The 24,283-nt window shown below is 45.3% G+C and overlaps 1 protein-coding gene across 5 annotated transcripts; it reads left to right on the forward strand.

Moving 5' to 3' along the window:
* Positions 853-20,446, forward strand: LOC102182927 (SLAM family member 8). Of its 5 annotated transcripts, none has more exons than XR_309850.3 (8): positions 853-1,072; positions 1,451-1,564; positions 5,270-5,650; positions 8,367-8,663; positions 10,450-10,584; positions 10,787-10,878; positions 11,152-11,631; positions 17,222-20,446. XR_309850.3 is itself a non-coding variant. In XM_013976351.2 (7 exons), exons 1-7 carry the CDS (start codon positions 1,033-1,035, stop codon positions 11,242-11,244), a joined length of 1,152 nt encoding a protein of 383 aa, XP_013831805.2. In that variant the 5' UTR covers positions 853-1,032; the 3' UTR covers positions 11,245-16,705. The 5 variants fall into 5 exon arrangements, 2 of the variants coding, with proteins under 2 accessions (XP_013831805.2, XP_005677358.2); XR_309851.3 differs by having other exon boundaries at positions 17,226-20,446; XR_309852.3 differs by lacking the exon at positions 17,222-20,446 and adding an exon at positions 12,516-16,705.

Below are 24,283 nucleotides of genomic sequence, written 5' to 3' on the forward strand. Positions count from 1 at the left end.
TGCTCTTTCCCTACAGAGCTGAAAAGACTTTGTGAAATCTGGACCATGAGGCACCCTAGGAAGACAGCGTTCACTGCCCAGGGAAGTAGGGCAGGATCCACTAGCCTGCAGGTCACAGACAATGAGGGCCAGACCTGGGAGACCGACCAACTGCGGTTTCTCAGACCGGCCTTTGCAGGTTTGGGTTGGGCTGTTTGTGACACACTGAGTGCAAGCGGAGGTAACAGTGATTGGGCAAGGGCTGCCTTGATCCCAGAGGCTGCTGAGATGCAGCCATACATCTTAGTTTTCCTGCCTAGAATGATGCAAGGAAGATGAGGGTCTGCCCTGGACCAGGCTAGGTCTCCCTCCCCCATCATGTGACTTCTCAAGGGCTGAAACCATCTTGTGTATGAGATTCATTGCACTGAGAGGGACTTGGGTCTCTAAAGGCCAGTGGACTGAAAGTGCAGGGACCTGGTCGCAGGCCATGCTGTACTACGTGTTGACTTTCCAAGCTTGGGTTTATTCACTAAATTCGTTGGATCCTGTTTCCACGTGTGTCAAACAGGAGGATAATTGTAATGATATCTGTCTTTCATAAATCTATAAATTTGAAAAGTGTAATAAGACCTAGACAAGTCGGGGGTGTTGATACAGATTTAGCTTTCCAGCTACACAGGATAGCTGGCTGACATGTTGAACTGACCTTAGATATCTGGATTTTGAAAAAGTCCCTGGTGTTCTGCCAGCATGGAATGTTGGAATATTTGTTGTCTGGCTCTTTCCTAGTGACCCTGGCCTGTAGCTGCACTGTTTCTCTAGGCTCCTCCTCCCTCCCCACCCCTGGAGCAGACCCACACAGCCTTCACAGTACTTCCAAGAGTAGAGAAAAAATATGAGGCTTGCTCTCCTCATCACCCCGAAAGTGACCAGAGGGCGAGTTGCCTGGATTTTGACTCCTTACAGAGGTTTCTGACCAAAGGATTCATTCCTCCCTAACTAGATGGGGTTGGAGGGAATAAAGCAGTATTGGATATTTTCTTGTCTGAGATGCAGCCGAGAAGTTTCTGGAAGCACAGAGTGGACTCAGGTAACTTGCTTGAAGCCTCATAGTGGAATGGGACAGTGGCTGATATGTTGGGAAATTTTTTTCCAGAGTTTCTCCAGGCTGATGTGACCACAGGGTTGGGGTGTCTGCAATAGAGTGGAGTTGTTTATACATTCACTCTGCAATTGTTTGCTGAGGTCTTAATGTAGGTGCTGGTGAAATTAATAGGAAACCTCTGAGTGGTTTAGTACAGGCTGGTGGGCTATCCATTTAGAACTTGTTCAGTTCAGTTCAGTTCAGTCCCTCAGTCGTGTCTGACTCTTTGCGACCCCAGGAATTAAAACGTTAGCCCCGCCCTACGGGTGGAGAAAAGGAGTGCCCTTTGAGTGACGCTCACTCCTCTCTTTCTGCTGCTCCTAGATGCTTCCTCTCCAGCCTCACAGGCTGGCAGGCAGCCTGTGATGGGGCCCTGCTCAGAAGACCCCCACCTCTGCGGGGCCTCCAGGCTCCTGGGATTCACCAGCCTCCTCCTCAGTGAGTGATCCGGGCTCCTGGGAGGGATGGCCTCTGGAGCAGGCAGGGAGGGTGCCCTTTCCATGTCCTATGTCTTTGGTGAACAAAAAGATAAAACAGCTCTGCAGTTATTTAGCAAATGCAGAGCCTTTGGTTTAGAGACCTGGGGTGAAAAGAACAAAATGATCTTCTTGTGGTGAGTCTGAGACACCTGGGCTCAGGCAGCCTTGACTACATTAAGGAAAACATTTCTAGGAAGGTAAGTCTGTCTCTGCAGCAGAAATGTGAAGCTGGGTGAGCCGGGAGCTGTGCAGAGACGGGGAGAGACTAAGAAGCTGGCTCCTTGACTTGGACGGGCTGGGGAAAAACTCAGAGGGGATGTGACAGTCTGTGCAGCTGTCCTGTGGAGAAGTTTGACTAGCACCCTGTGTCTGAGATGGAGGAAGCAACTGTAGTCTTGATTTCTTGGGCAAGATGCAAAATGTTAAATACAATGAAATTAAATTCTGCTTTTGTAAAAAGAACAGCAGCCTCTCAAATGTAAGGGTTTCTGCATACCACCTATTGTAAGAATACGGCGAAACTAAGAACAGAAGTGTAGACTGGTAATGTGGGCTCTTAAGTGGGTGAACTAGAGGAGGAAAGAAGGGCAAGAGACATAGAAAACTATGCGGAGTTAAGTGAAAAGTGAGCTAAAGACTGGAAAAAACCCAAATTATGTACGTGACTTCCTGGAGACTATCTGATTATGTGAGAGAAAATTAAAAACTAATGCCCAAGGAGTTATGAATTCTGGAGAAAGTTAGAATGCTTTTATTGTTTAAGCTTTTATTTTTAATTAAAGTTTAAAAAGTTTTAACTATTTTTTCAGTATTCCAGCCACTAAATGAACTTTCAAGAACTATGTGAAATTTAATGAATTATAGACTGTTTATAAACAGATGTCTTGAATTAAGAATGAGCTTTATAAAACCTTACCTCTTTTTCAGTAACGTAACTCTATAAGGTAATAGTAAAATATAGAGCTTCTCTCCTCTTCAATTTTATGTAACTTGAAAATAAGTTATGTTATTTAGAGTTTTCTCCATAGGCTCTGGGGTTGGAAGGTTACATAAAAGAAAAAGAGGGAAAATGGACAAAACTGTAAATTGATTTGCAACTATTAAATTTTATATTATTTAAATAAACTCTATCTTGTTTGTAACCACACTGTCCCTGGCTTTATTTTCTTCTTCAGGATTAGATCTTTTGTAGATAACATCTCTCACTCCCTTCCTTCTCTTTCCAAGTCTTCTTCTACCTTCCTCATAGCTCAGCTCACTATCGCCCCTGGGTGCGTTCTCCCTGCCTCTCAGGGCTGAGCTTCTTCTCTCTCTGGTTCCTGTTTTTCCAGCAAGTATGGAGTCTGGACAGGCTGCTGGTTAGCCCTCAGCTGGCCAGAAGTCCCTGCCCTGCTAAACCCCTCTAAGTACTTACTTCCCCTTTCTCAAGAGAGGAACATTGGAGGATGAGCCCCCAGGAGCTGCTCAGATCCTGGTGATGAGACAGCAATGCTGGGAGGGGAGCCCCTGGGGAGGTCAGGGACAGGGTGGGGAGCTGGTGGGAGCTCCTGCAGGGGAGAAGCCCTGGGCTGGGAGTGGGGAGCCCTGGTGCCAGGTGTGGCTCTGCCCTGTGTGACCCAGGACAGGTTCACCTCCTGGGGAACCTCCTCCTCTGTGACAGGGGGAGCCTGGATAGATGCCTCCTAAGGCCTGACCTGGAGAAGATGACTGAGTAAATGAATACAAAGAAATATCTGAAATCCTTAGTCATATGAACATTGGCATGAGTTATTCTCTGCTTCCAGTGAGAGCCAGGAATGAGAATAAGTATAGCCGGAGGGAGACAGGTCTGAAATGGTGAGAACTGATTGAATTGGAAAGAGGATTGGGACTGTGGAAGGCTGACAAGAAACAGAGGGAGCCTCTGGCCAACATCTAGAGAGGAACTGGGACCAGTAGGTGCATCCTGACCTGCTGGAAGAAGCAGATTGATCGTCTTTTCAGGATAAGGGACTTTCCCTCATCCTGTTCTGTCCTACTTCATCCCCAGAAAGGGTAGAGGGTATCGAGCCCTGAGGGAACATGGGCTCAGGAGGTGGTGGCCCTGCAGCAAATGTACCCACTGGTCACAGCTCTCCAGGAAAGTGTCTGAGGAAGGCCCACTGTGGCCTGGCAGGGACTGACTGGGAAGTGTTGTCTTGGTGGCAGGGACAGTAAAGCTCATTGAATGGCCACTTGTTCTCCCCCTCATATTCTAGTCCTTGACAATTAGCCAGGGCCTTGTCACGAGTGCTGGTTGAAAAACATGAGCAGAGAGCACACTACTTGTGGACAGTTGCAGTGAAGCCCCTGCGTGATTCTCCTCTCTCCCCTCCTGCTGTGGGGCTGGAGCCTATGCGGATGCTGTGAGTTCCATGGATACAGCTACAAGGAGTGGCATTTCCTCCATGTATGACAGGGCCCCTCCCTCACTCTCTCAGGGGACCTGTGGTGGGGACTATGGACTCCCTTTATTTTAAGACCCTGAGGTATTGTAACTATTTGTTACACAGCACAGCCTATAGTTTCCTGACTACCGCACTGCCTGGAAAGAGCAGGAAGGGTAGCAGCCTTCATATTTGTGTTAGGTATCTATTGCTATGTAATGAATCACCACAAAACGTAGTACCTTAAACACCACTGGGTATAATCTCAGTCTCACAGTTTCTATGGGTCAGGGCTAGGTCCTCTGACTCAAGGTCTCCCAGACTGAAGTTAGCGTCTTAGCTGGGGCTGGGGCTGCATCAGGCCATGGTCCACTGGGCAAGCTATGATTCCAAGATCTCTCGAGAGATTGCTGCTGGGAGGCAGTTCCTGTGGCTGTCGGGCTGAGGGTCCCTGTTCCTCTCTAGATGTTGGCCAGAGGCTCCCTCAGTGTCTTGTCATGTGGGCCCCTCCTTAGGCAGCTGACAACATGGCAGCTGGATTCCTCAGAGTGAGCAAGAGAGAGAGTGTGAAAGAGAGGATGTGTGTGTAAGCAAGAGGGAAGTCACAGTCTTGTATAACCTAGTATCACTGAGTGACATCCATCAAGTCTGCTCTAGTCTATTCCTTGGAAACCAGTCACTAGATGTATCCCATTCACCAGAGGAGGGCATTACAAAAGGATGTGAACACAAGGAGACAACAGTTAAGAAGCTAATCCTACAGTTATGCATTTGGTATTGACAGAAAGTCTGCTAGGTGCTTTTGATACATGAAAGTGAAACTGAAAGTCCCTCAGTTGTGGCTGATTCTTTGTGACCCCATGGACTATACAGTCTATGGAATTCTCCAGACCAGAATACTGAAATAGGGAGCTTTTCCCTTCCCAAGGATCTTCCCAACCCAGGGATCGAACCCAGGTCTCCTGCATTGCAAGCAAATTCTTTACCAACTGAGCTATCAGGGAAGCCCCATGGTCCCATTCAATTTATGAGGTAGGTGGCGAAACTCCAGATTAGAAAATTTAAGTTACCTCCTCAAAGTAACAATTCCCTAGAACCAAGATTTAATTCTAAAATTGCTTAAATTCACTTTACTAGGCTGCCTCCTAAGAATCAATAGAGTATATTGAATGAATTTCATTTAAAATATAGGTTATGTGTTTTCTCCTTTATTGTTACTGAAAAAAAATTATGGTTCCTGTGTCCTACCTCTGCCCTAGGTGTCTGCTGCACTGGGGTCAAGAGTTCTGTAGCACCTGATCCTGGAGTTCAGGATTCTGGAGTCCATGTTCCCCTGCAGGGGATCCGAGGAGGTTCTGTGCTGTTTCACGTGCCCAAGAAGCAAGAAGCTGAACCAGAGGAGGTCTCGTGGGGCTTTGGCCCTGAGTCAAACTACAGAGTCTTCATGCGAGTCCACCGTGGGAAAGACACCCCAACCTGGGTCAGCCTCCAGGACAAGTACCAGCAGAGGGTCCATGTGCCCAATGTGACGTCCCTGAGGATTGAGAACCTGATCCCAGAGGACAGTGGGCAGTATCGGGCTCGAGCCAGCTTCATTGGAGGAATAGAATTTAACCAGGTTTTCCTCCTCACTGTCTATGGTAAGCGACACCTCCTCACCATGGCTTCCCTCCTTCTTTTGAGCTAGGAGTGTCAGGTAGGCCCCAGTTTTCAAGATCCCTTCCAGACACCAGCGTTCAGACTATTTTCTCCCTGAATTAGGGTAAGTGGATTTACTGCAAATGGTGAGAGGAGTTGAAATTCACTCCAGGGATAAAACCACTTTAGAATTTTGAGACAGGAGAATGGAAATTTGGGGAAATGATTTTGCCATAGCAATTGTTGTTCTTTATATGTCTAGGTTTATTTAATGTGTGTATTGCTTATCTGTTGCTGCTATAATGCTGCTTTAATTTGGAGGCTGAACACAGCACAGATTTTTTATCTTAGTAGGCTCTAGGTCAGAAGTCAGACATAGGTCTCACTGAGACAAAGTTGAGTTGTTGGCAGGACTGTGTTCCTCCATAGAGGTCCCAGAAGGAAACTTATTTACTTGTATTTCACACTTCTAGTGGTTGCTTACGTCACTTGGCTATGAACACCTTCCTCTGCCTTCAAAGCTGGCAACAGTGGGACCAATTCTTCTCACATTCAAACCCCTCTGACCCCCTTCCTCTTCTTTCTTCCATTTCTAAGGACCCTTGTGACTGCATTGGTCCCAACTAGGTAATCAGAGCAATCTCTTTATTTTGAAGCTAGCTGACTAGCACCTTAATTCTTTTACCTTAATTCCACCTTGGCCTGTAACCTATCATAGTCATAGGTTCTGAGGATTGGACATGGAAGTATTTGGGGCCCATTATTCACCTACCAGCAGAGACATTACTTTGCCAAAAAAGGTCCATCTAGTCAAGGCTATGGTTTTTCCAGTGGTCATGTATGGATGTGAGAGTTGGACTGTGAAGAAAGCCGAGCACTGAAAAATTGATGCTTTTGAACTGTAGTGTTGGGGAAGACTCCTGAGAGTCCCTTGGACAGCAAGGAGATCCAACCAGTCCATTCTAAAGGAGATCAGCCCTGGGTGTTCCTTGGAAGGAATGATGCTAAAGCTGAAACTCCAGTACTTTGGCCACCTCATGTGAAGAGTTGACTCATTTAAAAGACTCTGATGCTGGGAGGGATTGGGGTAGGAGGAGAAGGGGACAACAGAGGGTGAGATGGCTGGATGGTATCACCGACTCAATGGACATGAGTTTGAGTGAACTCCGGGAGTTGGTGATGGACAGGGAGGCCTGGCGTGCTGCGATTCATGGGGTCGCAAAGAGTTGGACGTGGCTGAGCGGCTGAACTGAATTGATTCACCTACCATAATCCAGAAATTCATGTGTAGTCAGTGCCTCTTCCCCTTTAACTCAGTGTCAGTCCAAGGCCAGCCTCACTCACAAAGACCCCAGCAATCCAACTCTAGAAGCCTGGGGTAGATGTAGGAGAATGGTTACACAGTAGCACTTCCAGAGAGCCTCACTTAGCCAACATTTTCTTTCTCGAAAGTCCCTGCCTACATAGGAAAATATCCACTGTGAGAGTGACCGTTGCTGCTTTAGGTCTCCATGTGACACTTATCAATGTCACACTTATCTGTGTGTCACTTCTCAAGTTCAACGGCATGTTATAACCAGACTCAGACTTATCATTCCTAGTTGCTGCTACTAAGTCACTTCAGTCATGTCCAACTCTGTGTGACCCCAGAGATGGCAGCCCATCAGGCTCCCCTGTCCCTGGGATTCCCCTAGTTGCTATTATCGACTTAAAAAAATGCACAACATTTGAGTTATGAATTAAGTTTTTATTTGGAGCAAAACGAGGATGGCAGCCTAGGAGACAGCACCCCAGAAAACTCTGAGAAACTGCTCCAGTGAGAGGGAAATGGCAGTGTATATGTGACTTTGGTGAAGGAGGAATATGAGCAATATGAACATTTTTTTCCAGAAGTTTTCTACTAGTCTCCAGAAGCTTTTTCTAGTCACCAGGAATAGTCATCACCAGGAAGGATTTTAGTACTTTTCTAGATATGATGCGATACCAGAATTTGGCTCATAAAATAGGCTCCTGAAAATATCGAGCTATCTGAAGACCTGTCTTGCCAGTCGCCGCTCTCCTGCACCAGCACAGAGTGCCTCATCTCTTCTCTCCACCTTGAACTCCTTCGGGGGGTGTGAAGGCCAAGCAGCTACAGCAGCACATGATTTGACCCTTGTAGAGGGAGACAGCAAGTGCCAATTTGTAGCTGAAACTGCCACTGCATCTCCCGCAGTGGAGACAGCCACTGCGTGTCTCCACTATTGGGAGCACAGAACCTTTCTCTGGGGTCCCAACTCTGACCAGGCGTCTTCTTCTCTACAGGCTATAAAATCCCAGGCATTATCTGAGCAGAAGAAGACACCAAGTTCCTGATCTGTGATTAGCCCTTCTGTCTGAAACTTCTTCCACGTCTAGAAGGAGCCCCATTTTCTTAGAACTAATTGGTCTTGGGAAGGTGGGATCAGGATTTATTTTCTTGTTGGAGATATTTAACGCTTCCTCAACATGCACACAATCTAGTGAAATCACATATGGCTTAATTCAGTGGCTCCCCTCTTTATTGTCATTTGCTATGTATTAAGTACTGGGCAAGTTCTGTTTATCTATATAATGCGTTCACTGTCATTAAAGGGAGAATGCCAGGGTTTCAGTGAGGTAATGGATGAGAATGTACAGACTGGGATGTTCTCCAATCATGTGAACTCCATTCCTTGGGATTTGTCTCTTCTCTCCAAGATCCTGCACCCCTTCCTCATATCCTTGTCAAGTCAGCGTCCTTCACAGCAGGCTGGTGCAATGCCACTCTGGAGTGCACAGCCCCAGGGGATACAGAGGACCTGAAGGTGACCTGGGAGATCAAGGGCCTTCCCAAGGAGCTGGAGCAGAGAGTGACATCAGAACTACCCTCCAACTCCTGGAAGCTGACTCTGAGCCTGCCCCTGAGCCAGCCCAATGGCAGCTTGACCTGTGTGGTCAGCAACCAGGTGGGCCAGAAAACTGCCACCTTAGACCTTGGAGAAGTCTGTGTCTCTGGTGAGTGCACCTGCCAGAGGGGAGGGGCACTCCGAGAACTAGGGGCTCTGGGCTTTTCTCCCCACCATGTTATTAGCACCACCTTCCTACCAGGTCACCCCTTTCAGGAGCCTGGGAGGTATACTCAGCTCATGTCTGCATTGACTGTCTCTGAAGTCCATGCCTGCCTCTCCACCCCTTTTTCTCCCCAAGAAAAAAGGAATTTGTTTTTGATGCAAATCAAGTTGGTTCACCTCCAGATGAGCAACTCTCAGTTCCAGCTGGCCCTGGAGACAGAGCAGGTGTGGTGTGGGGGAGGCCAAGAGAGTTGGGGCTGCAGCAGCAAAAGCAATCCCTAGAGATGCATTTCCCTGAGGGCTCACCCCTCCCCTGACCCATACTCCCTGCTGCCTGCACCTGCCTGCCTGTTGCCCTCTGGGGAGCTCCTTCCCTCCCAGATGCTGCAGGGCAGTGTCAGATCTGGTCCAGGGCAATAGTTTTCCAGCACTTCTCCTACCTCATTCATTATCCATAGTGAGTCATCCACTGTAGTCTTTTGAAAAGCAATCGGATTTTGTGATTGGTCTGTATCATCTGTAGGAGTCCGACCCAGGGACTCCCTTCAGGATTCAGGGCTGCAAAGCTCCTCTGCCCATGTTCCTTACCTCACACACCTCACACTGAATTGTTTGCTTGGCTTCCCTGAATGTGTCCTGAAGTTGCAAGCTTCTGAGCCTCTGGAAATGCTGCTTCCTCTACCATCAAACCTCCCAAGTCAAGAGTTTTTCACTTCCTTACTTATTGCTATTGAAGGATTTTCCTCAGGTCACGGGCCTGTAAACAGTGTCCTGCACTTGGTTATAGTAGCATTTTGAATCAAGTTAAACAAAGGGTGGCTCAATCTCCTGTTGCACAGGCACTGCAGCTGCTGTAACCGTCCTGCCTCAGGCATCATCTGCTTTAAGGGGCAGTCCATGGCCACCCCACACTGAACAGCAATGCTATTGATGGGTTTGTCTTCTCCATACCATGGAACACCTTGAGGGCAAAGGACATGCCTTGTGTTCTCCTTTGAATTCTTATACCAAACAAAGCTTCTGGCACTATTCACATTCAGTATTTCACAGAGTGAATAAATGACCTTGTATCCTGTGTGCAGTCTAGCCCCTCTAACCCATCCCCCATGAGCTGCTGGTGGGAGCCGATATGTCAGCATCACTTAAAATCTCATGATACCTTTCCCTGGTCCCATTCTGGAATCTCAGATAAAGTTCAACACTCAGCATGACCCACAAGACCCTCTGGAAAGAGATTCTCTTCTCTCTGATCATCCTCACTCTGCTTGTCCCTGCCCTGTCCCTCTCCTGCCTGCTGATCGGGAATGATTGCAACCCTCAGGACTACAGATTTGACATAGCTGTGTCTCCTCCTTTCTGGAAAGCTGTGCCCAGCCTGAATATCGGGTAAACTCCTACTCCTCCCTCAGAGGTGAAGTTTATGCATCACCTCCTCTGGGAGGCCCTCCCTGAAGACCAGTGTACAAGTTGTTAACTTATACTGCACTGCTGTCTCTCTAGCTGGAAGACTTTGGCATTTTCTCCACCTCCCCCCGGGTGACCTGTATTGTTTATCTCAGTGTCCCTGGCATCAAGCAGAAGCTCAGGACCTTGAGTGAATGATATTGCCTTGCCCCTTCCTCTTTAGCTTCAGACCTCTCCACTTGCTCATCTGTATCTTTCCTCGGCAAGGGATGTCTCAAGACCTTTTTGCCTTAACTTTCTTTATTCTTTCTGTGTGAGGAAAACAGGTTCACCTGGAAACAACGGTGCTAAGACCCTGCCAGGCATCATAGGGGCTGTCGTGATTATGCTGTTGATCATCGTAACTGGACTGTTCCTTTGGAAGACCTACGCAAAGAAGAGGAAGATGAAGACTGAAAGAGGCAGGTTGCATTTCTGCTTCTTGCCCCAGGTCCCACCCCTCCCCACTGAACCCTTGGTTGCCTTTCTCCTGCATTTTGCTGCTCAAGGAATATCAGTGCAGAAGGGGAAGGTGGGTGGGGGCTTGGCCTTGGGTTCATTGCCATGGGGGAAGGTATATGCTTTCAAGGCTGAGGTTCAAGCTCCACTCTGTGTATGACACAGGTGTAGAATTTCAGGACGATCAGAGGGACAATGATGGTGGCGTCCAGTATGCGGAGCTGAGCCAGCAGGGGTCTGGAGAGGTCACAAACAAGGTGAGAATGGGAGCTGAGCCCAGTCTGGGATCTCATGGGTCTATCTCCTGGGTCTGTCAACCCAGTCATCTGCTGTTCCTGGCCCAGCTGTCTCTTTGACTCTCTCCAGGTCGTCAGTGGTATTTACTAAGAAAATTTAAAACTTGGGGTCAGTGCAGTGCTGGTCACTTTGGGGGAATTCACGTGCATTTCTTGTTAGCAGCACTGCTTCCTTCTGGGTCACTCTAGGGCCTCTCTCAGCTTTTTTAGAGACTCTCTGACTTCAATTCCTAGGGTGCTGGTAAACAACATTTGGAAGAAAAGGAGCCTGGTACTGTCTACAGTGAGGTCTACAAGCCAGAAAGGGAGGCCATGAAGATAATTTAATCAGAGAAAGCAGAAGAATCAAAACTACTAGGACACCTCCACTTGGAGCTTGATTCCTGCAGACACCTGCATCTCCCAGCTCTGCTCCAGGTTCAGCTGCCCTGTGACCCTCCAGCCCTCAAGTCACTGTGTGCATGTGGCCTTCTCACAACCTGTGTCGACTTCCCCAGCTGTCTTCCCACTCAAGATCCTCACCCTGTGGGACGAGAGCTCTTTTCCCATCATTGACCCAGCATCAGCCCCTCTTCTCCTGAAACTTCCCAAAGAGGACCTTCCTGCACATGATAATCCCCACAGCCTCTGCTGTGTGACTGGTGTATCTTTCTGAGCACTCAAGCCCAGGCATGGAGACAGTGTAAAGGTGTTGACCAGACTACAGAGGACAAGGTTAGGCTTTGGTGCTGGGTGCTGAGTTGGGCGTCTGTGGAGACAGCATGGGTAGTGGGAGCTTCTAAAGGACTGGCCTGAGGTTTCCTTTGCCCCATATGTCGGACAGTGTGTTTGTGTGTGTATGTCTATTTGTCGGTATGTGTGCTGGGGGGCTAGCCAGTGCACATTATACAGTGGTCCAGCCCTTGTTCCTAATCACTAGTACTAACTAACCTCAGCTTCAGCTCGTGGACCTCAAATCCACCTCCTGTGGAGTGGGTAGGGGAATTTGTACTGTTTCTGGCCCTTCAAAACCTTCTGTGTCTCAGAAGGACCAGGTTGGGATTTGTATTCATAGACAAGTAGCTTCAGGGCATTCCTGCCTGGTGTGGGGGGTCATTAGAATGGAAGTGGAATGTGCTACCTGCCCCCCCCCCACACACACACTGTAATGAAGCTGCTGTGAGAAGTGAAGCTTGTGGGAAGGTGTGAATCAGTCCTCTCCTGCCTCTTCTACTGACCCTCATTCCCCACAACCTGCTGGCCTCACATGCTAGTCAGCCTCCTGTTTGCTTACTCACATACTTCTGCCTGAAATGATGGGTCCCTCCCTGCCCCTTACTTCTGTCCCTGCCTGTTGGAATCCTAGCATTCCACCCAATCCTAGACCCCCTTCCAGGTCACATGGTATACGTGTACCCAAAGATTTGGAAATGGTCTCTCCCACATCTAACATTTTCAAACACAACTGACTTAACCAATTTGGCTGCCATAGTTTGACTTGGGTTGGTCATCAGTCTTCCCTGCCTGCTTCACCTCATGGCTTTAGGAGGCCAGTGCCAAAGAGACAAGCACCTCTCTTTGTGAATTGTCTGAGCTATTCTTCCTCTCAACTCCCACAGGAACTCAGCAGATTGATCTCAGAGCACAGCATCTACCAAAGGTGTTTCTGGTAGTAAGTCCACAAGGAAGCAAAGATGGACGTGATGAACCCCAACAATCCTGCCTAATCACGATTGCTTGAGGACTTGATGTCACCCACACTGTACTGTGGGGGATCTTCTCCTCTTCCTCGGGGTCTTCCTCTCCTCAAAGCCTCTGTCTCCTGCCTTCAGTTCCAGCTCTTGAGTTGGAGATGGACTCACTCTGGTGCTATGATCTGTGTCCTTTTGTCTGCTGGCCTGCATTCTTGAATCTCTTGGTTTCCCACCCAGCTCAGCAATCTTAGCTTCTTCATTTCTGACCTCAGAAAGAAAAGTTCTGAACTGAAATCCTGAGCAATAAGAAGCAATGCTAGGATTCTGCTGGATAAGGGAGAAGCAGAGTTTCCTTAATAAGGCCGTTTCTAGCCTGTTTGTCAGGCTGAACAGAAGGCTAAAGGGAAGAAGATGACTTCCCTCACTGGAATCCTAGGTGACCAGTCATGGCTGGTATCATTGCCATCAGTCCAGAAGCATTGACCGCCTCCCACCCACCTTGATTCCCAAAGCATAAGACAAAAAAGAAAAAAGAAGGGAACTCAACATTCCAAGCCTATATTGAACCAGCTTTTGTCCCATGAATTTTATAAATATTATTTCTTCTTATAAGAACTCTTTTATTTTTTTAATTAATTTACTTTTCTGGAGGCTAATTACTTTATAATATTGTATTGGTTTTGCCATACATTGACATGACTCTTTTAGAGTAGGTATTACTATTCCTGGACTTCCCTGGTGGCTCAGATGGTAAAGTGTCTGCCTACAATGCAGGAGATCGGGTTCAATCCCTGGGTCAGGAAGATCCCCTGAAGAAGGAAATGGCAACCCACTTCAGTATTCTTGCCTGGAAAATCCCATGGATGGAGGAGCCTGGTAGGCTACAGTCCATGGGGTTGCAATTACTTTTCCTATTTTGTAGGACAAGGAACTAACATCTCAAAATAGTTGGTGGCAGAGCAAATTGTTAAATTCAAGGCTAGGTAACTCCAGCATTTATATCTTTTCCTTTGCCACGTGGTCAGTGAAGTTCTTGGAATCCTGGAGTATTCAGAAAAGAGTATCTTCCATTTGTTCCTCTTCCAAGGTTCCTGGTTCTGACTCAAGTGCCTCAACTTGAATGAGTTCATCCTGATGATAAATGGAGCAGTTGGTAGGTGAAAGGGGAATTGTTCCTTAAGAGGACAATGGAGTGGGAGATGAGGGTGGGAGACATGCAATGACAGGTCCTGTGCTCTGGTTCAGAGGAGACATTTAGAGCAGAGTTCTTCTTCTTGGGTCTTATGGGAATTCCTTCCTCTTATACAAGGTGTGTTGTGGATTTCAGCATCTCTGTTCTCAAGTCAGCTTCCCTTTCATTATTATTCATAACTTCATTTCAGAACTATGTGATGTTAAAATCCCCAATGTACAAATAAAAAATTAAAACCCAGAGATATTAAGTATTCTACAGAAGTTCTCACGAGTGTAAGCTACATAGGCATGATCACAGGGGATAATAATCTCACTCATTTTGATTCCTTTCTCTGTCATTCTGGACACCCAATCAGTTACCAACTGCCACTATGCTATCCTTCATAAATCTTCCTGTACTCCATTCTCCTCCACTTCTTTCCTTCCCATCTTCCACCACCGTTTTTGCAGTTCCACCAGCAGTGTGTGGGAATTTCTCTGCATTACCACCAACTCTTGTTATTTTTAGGTTGTATCCATCCCAGTGGTGATGAAGTGGTATCTCATTGTGGTTCTGCATTGCATTCCTCAAATGATTTATGCTGAACATGTTTGCATGAGCATATTGACTTTACTTGAAGAAATTTCTTTCTCTCTTGAATTCTTTCTTGTTATGCAATGTCCCTGCATCTCCACTGAGTCTGCTTTTTTTTCCAGTCACCAGGGAATTCCACATTGCTAAATTTAGTGGTCAATTCTCAATCCTCAATTCCCATAAGTTCTCAGCCACAGTGGATATATATTTCCTGGAAATATTGTTTTCACTTTGCTATTTTCTACCTACTGGGTGGTTGCTCTGTAGTTTTCTTTATCAGTATCTTTCCAACCTCTAAACTTTGGAATAACCAAGGTTCATACTCAGACCACCTCGCTTCATTGTCTACACTCATTTCTGTTTGATGCTCTGGCCATGCAGTAATCTTGTGACTATATGACCTTATCTGGTAAAAAGGACCTAGAGATGTGATCTGTCCCCTGAACTCCACAGTGTGAATATCCAACTGTTTACTTGACATTTCCGCTTGCATGTATAACAGGCATCTCCATCTTGACATGTTTAAACTCAGACTCCCCAAACATGCTTCCTATACAGTTTCTTATCCCTCCAAATGTCACCTCAGTCCTTCCCTTTGTTCTGGCCATAAAACTTGGGTGTCATCTTTAACTTCCTTTTTTCTTCATTTTCATTTCTTTTTCACTCTCTATTAAAAAATACTGATAGCTCAACATTCTAGATATAGTTGAATACTTATTTTTGTATATCTATATGAAAAAATATGTTTATAACAAAATGCCTCTTATCACCTCCCTGGTCCAATTTCATCATTATTTCTCACTTGGATTATTACAGTGGCCTCAGAGTCTCCCACTTTTATCCTTAATTCTTTAATGTCTATTTTCATAATATCACCCAGATGAATCTTTTTAAAGCCTAAGTTGCATCACATTCCTTGTTGCTCAAAACTACCCCATTACATTACTTGTTAGCTCAAACCTTGCACTTTATCTGGAAGATTCTGTATCAGCTGGCCTCCTCTCCCACACACCCCTCCTTCCTTAATCCACTATAGGACACTGAGCTTCCTGCCAGTCCTTCAATACTCCGTGCATGCTCCTTCCTCTCTAGAATTCTTTCCTTCTAGGTATCCATGTCTCATTCCCTGACCTCCTCAAGTCTTTTTATAGATGCGAACTTCTCAGTAAGACCTACACTGACCTCCCTATATAAAAGTGCCGACTCTTTCTGGTGGCCTCCTCCCTGCTCCCTGTGCTATTTTTCTCCATAGCTAGTGTGACAGGGTACAGTTAGTTATTCTGGGCTGTAGACAGTACGTATTGAGGTCTCAAAATATAAACTGCCATCCTGTAATGCAAATACCATTATTATTCCCAGGAAATGGCTACACTGGTAAATCAATGAATTTACTCAAGTCACATAAGTAATAGATGGCAGAGCTGGAATTGAAATCTTGGAGTTGGATTCTGAAGCTCTTGACCCCTATATACTGGTGAAATAAATTATATTTTCTCTATAGGATGGAATACTATTTGTATACTAAGAAGAGTTAATTATATCCTTATATATTTGAATGGAAAGTTTCCCATGAAATATTAAATTAGTTATGGAATGTGCATGGTATTAGCCTATATTATAAATATATATAAATATGTTTATGTGGGCATGAAGTATTCCAACAGTAAGTATGTCAAGAATTTAACAGTAGCTAACGTCTGTGGTCTGTCTCCTTTTCTGTATCATTAGTTCCTTTACAACACTAACTAAAAAAGTTATCTATTAAAATTTTTGAACACTGGAGTGACATGATAAGAAACGCTTCAGATAGATAAAGCCGCATATATGCCAACAAGAACTTTATCATCTAAACAAGCTAACGAACTTGTGCTTATTTCCACTTTCTATTTTATTGTTTTATGGTTTCAGGATCTTTATTGAAATAACCCCTAACGGGTCTACATCAGTCTATATAGTTCAGGCAAAGCAAAAATTTTGGTTTGATTTTTTTATCCAAAAGGACACTCCCCATGTATTGCTCACAACCCAGGATGTTCATTAAATCAACTAGAGAACTTTTATGAACAGATGCTTGGACTGTATCCTGAAACTTGGCACCACTTATATTTTATTTTTAACTTTTTTCGCCCATCCTGAACCCCCCTCCCACCTCCCTCCCCACCTCCCTCCCACCTCCCTCCCCATCCCATCCCTCTGGGTCATCCTAGTGCACTTATGTTTTGAAATACTCATTAGATGTTTACTCAGTCTTGAGAACTGAAACCTTGGGCCTACACGAAGTCTTCATGAAATTCAAATGGGAATGTACATGGCAAAGAAAGTCTGTGAATGTATTTTCCAAGTTGTTTCTCAATGTGTCTTTTGTTTCTAATAGATTGAGCTAAGGAATGAATGAATGGCAAAACCCTACAGTTTGTCATTACAGTTGACTCGAGCAAAATAGGGGGCTCCCACTCCCTGAACAGTCAAAAATTCACCATATAACTTTATAGTCACCCCTCTGTATTCACAGTTCCACATCCACTGGTTCAAGCAACCACAGATCACGTGTACTGTTATACACATTTATTGAAGAAAATCACCGTGTACCTATGGACCTAGCAGTTCATACCCATATGATTCAAAGATTAACTGTACTTCAACATGTTCACCAAGTTTCAGAGTCTGATATGTAGATCCTGAGCCAAACCAGAACCTCCATTTCACCCTTTTGCCTTGCGGGTGCAAAATCTTGATAATAGATGTGAAATGACCCTGGTTAAACAAAACAAGAATGTTTATTTATTAATTTACAGTGGGAAGTATACTTGCTAACTCAGATGGATATTCCTGTTAGCCTGACCAAGTCATCCTCTTCCCAAAGATAGGCTACACTGGAAGCCGAGGTACCACTGGACTACTTGGGGACCACTGAGTTGGGGCAGGTGAGCAGATGCAGCTGGTGTGGATTCCAAAGGCCTTCTCATCTGAGCTCTTCATCTTCATGGTAGGACTTAAGCGCCCAGGGCATGGAGTTCTCCTGCCAGCCCAATGGAGCGTTTTGTTCACCTCTGTCATTCATCTCTCTTCATGCCCCATTTCTTATTAACCATCCTTCTGATTGACATCCTTTTGGTTATGGGCATATGCGAGAATAAGACTTTCCTTGATACCTGTCCTGTGATCCAGATAGATAGTGTTTAATTTAATCTCTAGAAGTAAAAATTAATCCCTCTAAAATACCCATCCTATTTCTCTCATTTCCAAATTGTAGTTGAGGATGTGGAGGGTGAAGATACTCCCTCAATACACCATTTGTCACTAGCTGAGCCACCAAATTGCTTTTGCTTTTCACCCAGAAAGACAAGCTACAAACTGGTTTGTGGGATCCTGTGACTCTCAGGGCTGGAAGTGTCACCTAATTTATCACTTACCCTTTCAGCAAGATCTCACATTTAAAACAGCAAAGCAACAATAATAACTAGAGAAACTCTTAAGAGAATGTAGTTCTTAATTAATGTCTATTTAATTTTAAATTTTCATTAAATGGATAATTTCTAGAAAAATATGAATTGATAAAATTAATCTACATGTGGGCACACTCACTTTGCTTAGCATGCTTTTGATCCCAAACAGAGCTCCCCAAGGTCTATGGTGGCAGTTTTCTGGTCCACATGGTCATTGACCACACAGGTGAGATGAGTTGGGCTGGCTCAGGGGCAGACTCAGAGCTTGGTCCCAGGGTTCTTCTGCTCCAGCTCCCTGGGGGGCCCTTGATTATCCAAGTCATCTTCAGGTCCTTTGTGGCCCTGTGGTCCAGGGTGACCATTGCACCAGCCTGGTGTGATGGATTGTTACTCAGCCAGGATCTGGGAAAGGGGCAAGAGGGAACAAAAGCTTATTATTGTATTTGGAGGGACTGTTACTCACCCAATATCATGCCGTTCTGAGCCGCCAGCAGGGAAGACAGGGCATTTCATAGCTAAAGAAACTGAGGCTTAGAGACGTGAAATAGTTTTCAAAATTATATAATGTGAAAGCAGTACCAAATCTCAGTTTAGAGAAGTGCAGACAGCCAGTCTGTCAGCTCTTTTTCAACTGTGGTACCCCTCAACTGTCACCACACAGCTGAAATCACATCTGTTTGCCCTACACTTGCATTTTCAGAAACTTCTTGGGACTTCCCTGGTGGTCTAGTTGCTTAGACTCCACACTCCCAATGCAAGGGGTCCAGGTTTGACCCTGCTCAGGGAACTAGATCCCACATGCTGCAATAAATAGTTTGCATGTGGCAACCAGGACCTGGCATAGCCAAATAAGTAAATATTTAAAAAATAATAATAAAATAACATATAGGTAAATTTGTTGTTGTTGTTCAGTCATCAAGTCATGTCTGATTCTTTGCGACCCCATGGACTGACTGCAGCATGCCAGGCTTCCCTGTCCCTCACCATCTCCTGGAGTTCACCCAAGTTCATGTTCATTGAATCAGTGATGCCATCCAACCAATGGGGAAAATACATTTACATTAACAAATGAAAGAACCTTCACAATCTCTCTAGCACTTGGACAGTATAATGAAACTTCTTAGGCATATACTTTTTTCATTTGTAGAATTTTTAAAGAAGGTTCTGAAAACCCATTTGAGATTCTTAACCCTCTCTCACCCAAACTGAAGGCATAAGGTTAGGATTTGGAGATAAAGGGGAAGAGAATGGCTTTGGAGAGAGCTGTGCTGCGTAAGTCCCCTTTTAATCTGAGGGGTACTTGCCTCTCACCTCAACATGGTGACAGAGGCTTCAGTGAGACCATTCTAAGAGCTGGATGTGTGTTCCCTGCAGCTTGGGGAGGCACTGGACAGGTGTCTGATTTACACCTGAGAAAATGAAGGGATGAGATGCTGTAGAAACAGTCTGCAGTATTCAGGTGTTGGCTTCTAATTGAAAAGAAACTGCAAACGCATTGATGAGCTAAATGAACATGCTTTTAATCGACTAGAAGTAGAGTCTTAAAAGAACTTTGACAAGAAGTGCATCTGGAGAAGCAATAGGTTCCTAACAAAGAGAGCCTATGGAAACAGACCAGCCAACACAAAAACCAAACAGAATGATATAGGTGGCTGTCCTGAGAGTGTCGTCTATGACAGGGTAGGTGAGATACCCAGCATGGGAGAGGAGAGGCATCCAAGGGACTTATGAAAATGCCCTGTGAGAGGAGCAACCAGAAGCCTAAATGCTGTCACACCCAGAGAACCCAAGAGCTTGATCGCCACCGTAGGAAGAGTCAACCACCATCCTCCTCACTGTTCCTCACTGCTTCCCTGTGCCTGTGGGGTCAGGGAGAGAGCTCAGTTTATTTGGCTTTTCTCTCTGATCCCTGTGGGTCTTTGCCAGGGAACTTTGCCCTGGTCTGGCTCTCACTCTACTTCTGCTGCATCTTCTGTGGATGCGGCTATTCCTGCTCGTCTGGGGCAAGTGTGGGTAACACTGGTGATGACCTTGGTCCCTGCCACAGTCTCCTCTGGAGTGAGGTCCCTGTATGCTGACCTTTCTTATTCTGAACTCAGGCACTCTCTGGCCTATGGCCCCTCTCAGCACCTCATCTCCCTTATAGGAACCCTTGAGAACATCCGAACCTCCCCAACATGGAACGCAAGCTAAAGGGACCTTGTAGTGCTTCTAGAGAAGCCCTTTATTGTCCAAATACATGTGGCTCAATTTACTAAACATGACTCCCTAGGAGAAGGAACTATCCTACCAGAGACGTGGGACCCATGCTGCTTCTGATTTGCATTCCTGCTCATCTTATCTGGAATTCCTATCACCTGGCTTGCTTCTCACCCCTGCCACAGAGACCTTTTCTGTTGAGCCCCTAGGGAATGACATACCACATTCCTTTTAATTTTTAATTACAGTCTCATTCTTAAGGCATTTTAAATGATTACTTACTTTCAGGTATATATATAAAACCATTCTGATGTCTTACCTGGCATCTTTTAAGTTTGTGACTTGCCAAATGAACTCTTTCTTAGTCTACTGTCTGATTTTGGAGCACACATCTCTTTTGTTCTATCAATAAAATATGGCTCTTGCCTATTTTGGAAGTCAAAGGATGAACACAGATTTGCATCCTCAGTGCGGTTCTGGCCTCTGCCTGAAGCAATGACTCAGTCCTATGTTGGAGGGTGTGGAGAACAATGATTAAACTTTGGAATTTTCCAGAGAATAAGATACATTAACTCAGGAGCTTCTCCTTAAACTCTAACCACACAGCCAAACTTGATTGAAAAGTGAAAATAGCTCAGTTGTGTCCAACACTTTGCGACCCCATGGACTATATAGTCCATGGAATTCTCTAGGCCAGAATACTGGAGAGGATAGCCTTTCCCTTCTCCAGGGGATCTTCCCAACCCAGGGATTGAACCCAGGTCTCCCACATTGCAAATGGATTCTTTACCAGCCGAACCACAGGGGAAGCCCCAGACCTGATTAAATGTAATTAAAATGTTTAAATTATGCTGCTTATATTCGGAAACAAGAGGGAATTCAGTATTGAAGAGCTGAGTGGAATTTGAAATTCTTGTGTCCCAAGTGGTTATCAGAACCAGAAATACACCTTAGAGGCCAAAGTTATATGTCTATAAGTGGGGATGAAATATTAGTGTGGCCTTGAACTTGTAGGGATGCTGTGAAAAGTTAGATGAGAGGTTTTGAGAATTAGTATAAGAGAGTGTCTGGCTTTTATTCTGGGAGACCAGTATGTGGGCTGAAACTTGCCCTGTTCCATGAGAGTAATGTGAGAATTTGGAATCCAGGCCTGCATTGTGCATGGGGGTAGATGTGAATTCTTACAACCAGAGATAAGAAACTACCTTAAAAATAGGCAAAACTTACAAGACTCAAGCCGAGAAAAATACTAGACTGATTTATGGGGAGACTTCCTCATCAGGATATATGTGTGGACTACCTGTTCAAAGAGATTAAGAAAGGAATCAAGCCTATAGTACAAAATAAACATTTTGAAGAATTAACAGACATAAGGGAGAGAGAGGAAGTGGAAATATTGTGCAAAAAAACAGATAAAAGACATTAGTAAAATTAGTGTATTTAATAGATATTTAGAAAGTAAAATTGAGAAGACTCACTGACCAGTTGTCTATGGAGTTGAGGTAGAAAAAGATGTCATGGGTGATAGTAAAATGCATCATTTGCTAGGGTAGGAGACACTCAAAGAACATCAAGCTTAGTTGTTCAGTTTTGAACTGATTGAGTGTGCGATGACTTTGAGACATACAAAGGGAGCTGTCAGTACAGTTGGGCTTAAAAATTTAGATCTGAAAGGTCTCTAGACCTAAGGTTCACAAAACACTGGGGAACCACGCCCTAGAGAATCACATTCACACTGATGGGTAGAGATCTAATAAGGAGCTATGTCATTATAAAGCTAAAATACCTGAAACTTTTATGTAGGAAAAAATATACAAAGAAGTTCAGAAGAGGGAGAGGTCACTTCTGGCTGGTGCAATCAGCGAAGACTTCATGAGGGAGGGGTCTTGGGGCCTGCTTCTTCAGGTTGAAACATGTTACTCCCTTCAGGTCCTCTTGATATGGCCTGAAGGGGTCACCTTCAAGACCTACATCACTGGGGTCAGCATAGCGCCCTTTTCTACCTGGACTATCCATGTCAGCCTCGTCCCAAATTTAAGGCTCTTCCTTAATGTCTGTTCTTGTCCACATCCCACATCTTTCTGCTGCTTGTCTAGCCCAGGAGGCAGTTTTATCTATGCTTTCATCATACTCCCCACAGAGCATGCCCTCAGTATGAGGTGAACAGCCTGACATAGGTCCTTGAGGGGCAGACTGAGAAGAGACGGATGAGATTTGGTGCCTGGGAAGGGCCCTTCCAAGCTAGTCGTGACACGACTGGACCAAGTGGTCTCAGGACACAGTGCTCACATATCAGTAAAGGAGGGGACAGAAGTCCACACCAACCCTCTCAGAGCTTCAGCTCCCTCTACTATGTATCCATAGGATTCTGAGTGTATTAGAATCTCTAATGTCTTGAGGAAAAGAAATCCAAGTCAGCCTGTCCCAGTTCCATGTGTTGACATTCCAGGTGAGGCATTCTGTCTGCTGAGGAACTCCTTCCAGCGTGCAGAGGAAGGTACAAGTTCTCTTGCAGCCATGAGTGACTCTGAGTCATGAGAAGTGGCTGCCCTTCTCAAGGCACTTGTGTGCCCTCCTCCTCATACAAATCGGACCAGGGCCCTCCAAGTGAAAGCTCTTCCTGCCCCCACTGCTCCCCTGCCCTTGGCCCAACATGGCAGATGTGGGAAAGCAGCAGGCTTGAAGCAGAGGAGGTTCTGGCTGTGGTAGGCAGTGTCACAGCAACCCCAGTCAGTGATCACAGAGTCACCTGGGTTAGTAGTCTAGGTCTCACTGTCGAGGACAGGAGTAGGAAGGTGAAGTGGCAAAGATGATCTGAAGGTGCTCGTGATTTTCTCACAGTCTGTGGGGGAGGGGAGGATGACAAGGCTGTCCCTAAACGCCAAGGATGAGGCAAAGGGGTGGAAGCAGAGGCTCCTGGGCAGCTGCTCCAGAGCGCTTCACTACAATGGGGAGAAAAACCAATCCCTTGGACACACTCACTGGCAACTCCCTAAAAAGTCATTGCTATAGCCATTCCCAGATGTCTGAGAAACCACCGTCCACACATGGCCACTTCCCAGGCTGTGGCACAGCCAGGAGGCTAAGCGGGCCCACTCGTGCGTCTGCCACCATAGACCCTGGTTTTGTCCCACCTCTCAGCAATTGACTTTTGCCTTTTTTCAAGCAGGGGAAAAGCACCTTTCTGATTAATCTAGGTCCTGAAGGACCCTGTTGACGCTGCATTTACATGACTGAGGAAGGGTACATACATGACTTCTAGCTGGAAATTTTCTGTCAGAGCCCATATTGAGGAGCAGCCAGAGCCTTCTTTGACTTAGGAAAGGACAGGGGGTTTTAAGCTTCCATGTGATAAAGAGTATGATTCCATTTTTGATGTTTAACTCCCCACTCCAGCTTTACTGAGGTATAATTGATATGAGAAACTATATGTAATCAATAAATGAAAATAGGTGAGTTTGAACACATGTATACACTTTTGTTATCTTCACCACAGCCCAGGCAATAAACATTTTCATCACTTCCCCACGTTTTCTTGTGTCCTTTTAGGGTATGCATGTATGTATGTGTGTGCATAACAATGTTTAACATGAGATATTTAGCCTCTTAACAAAATTTACTTTATTGTTAATTATAGGCACTCCATTTTACAACAGGTCTCTAGAACATATTCATCTTGTGCAACTCTATGTGAAAGTAAAAGTGTTACTTGCTCAGTTGTGTCTGCCTCTTTGCAGACTGTAGCCCACTAGGCTCCTTTATCCATGGAATTCTTCAGGCAAGAATTTTAGAGTGGGTAGCCATTCACTTCTCCAGGGGATCTTCCCAACCCAGAGGCTGAACCTGAGTCTCCTGCATTGCAGGTGGATACTTTACTATCTGAAGCCACCAGGGAAGCCCAGAACATGCAGTATATGTCATTCTGTGCCTGGCTTATTTCATTGAGCATAATGCCTTACAGGTGCATCCCTGTTATTCCAAGTAGTAGGATTTCATCCTTTTTCAAGGCTTAATAATACTCCAGCCTTAAAAATAAGTATTCACATTTCCTTTATTTATTTACCTAATGATGGATATTTGAGTTGTCTCCATATTTTGGTTATTGTGAATAATGCTGCAACAATTATGGGAGTTCAGGTATCTCTTCGAGATCCTGATTCCAAAGCTTTTAGATATATTCCCAGAAGGGAGAATACTAACTCATTTGACACACTCATTCAGGACTTACAGATCTTCACAAAGAAGCTCACAAAGAGTTGGACCATTGCTCCACACACAGT

The sequence above is a fragment of the Capra hircus genome, chromosome 3, assembly GCF_001704415.2.
Source record: "Capra hircus breed San Clemente chromosome 3, ASM170441v1, whole genome shotgun sequence".
Lineage (NCBI taxonomy): Eukaryota > Metazoa > Chordata > Mammalia > Artiodactyla > Bovidae > Capra > Capra hircus.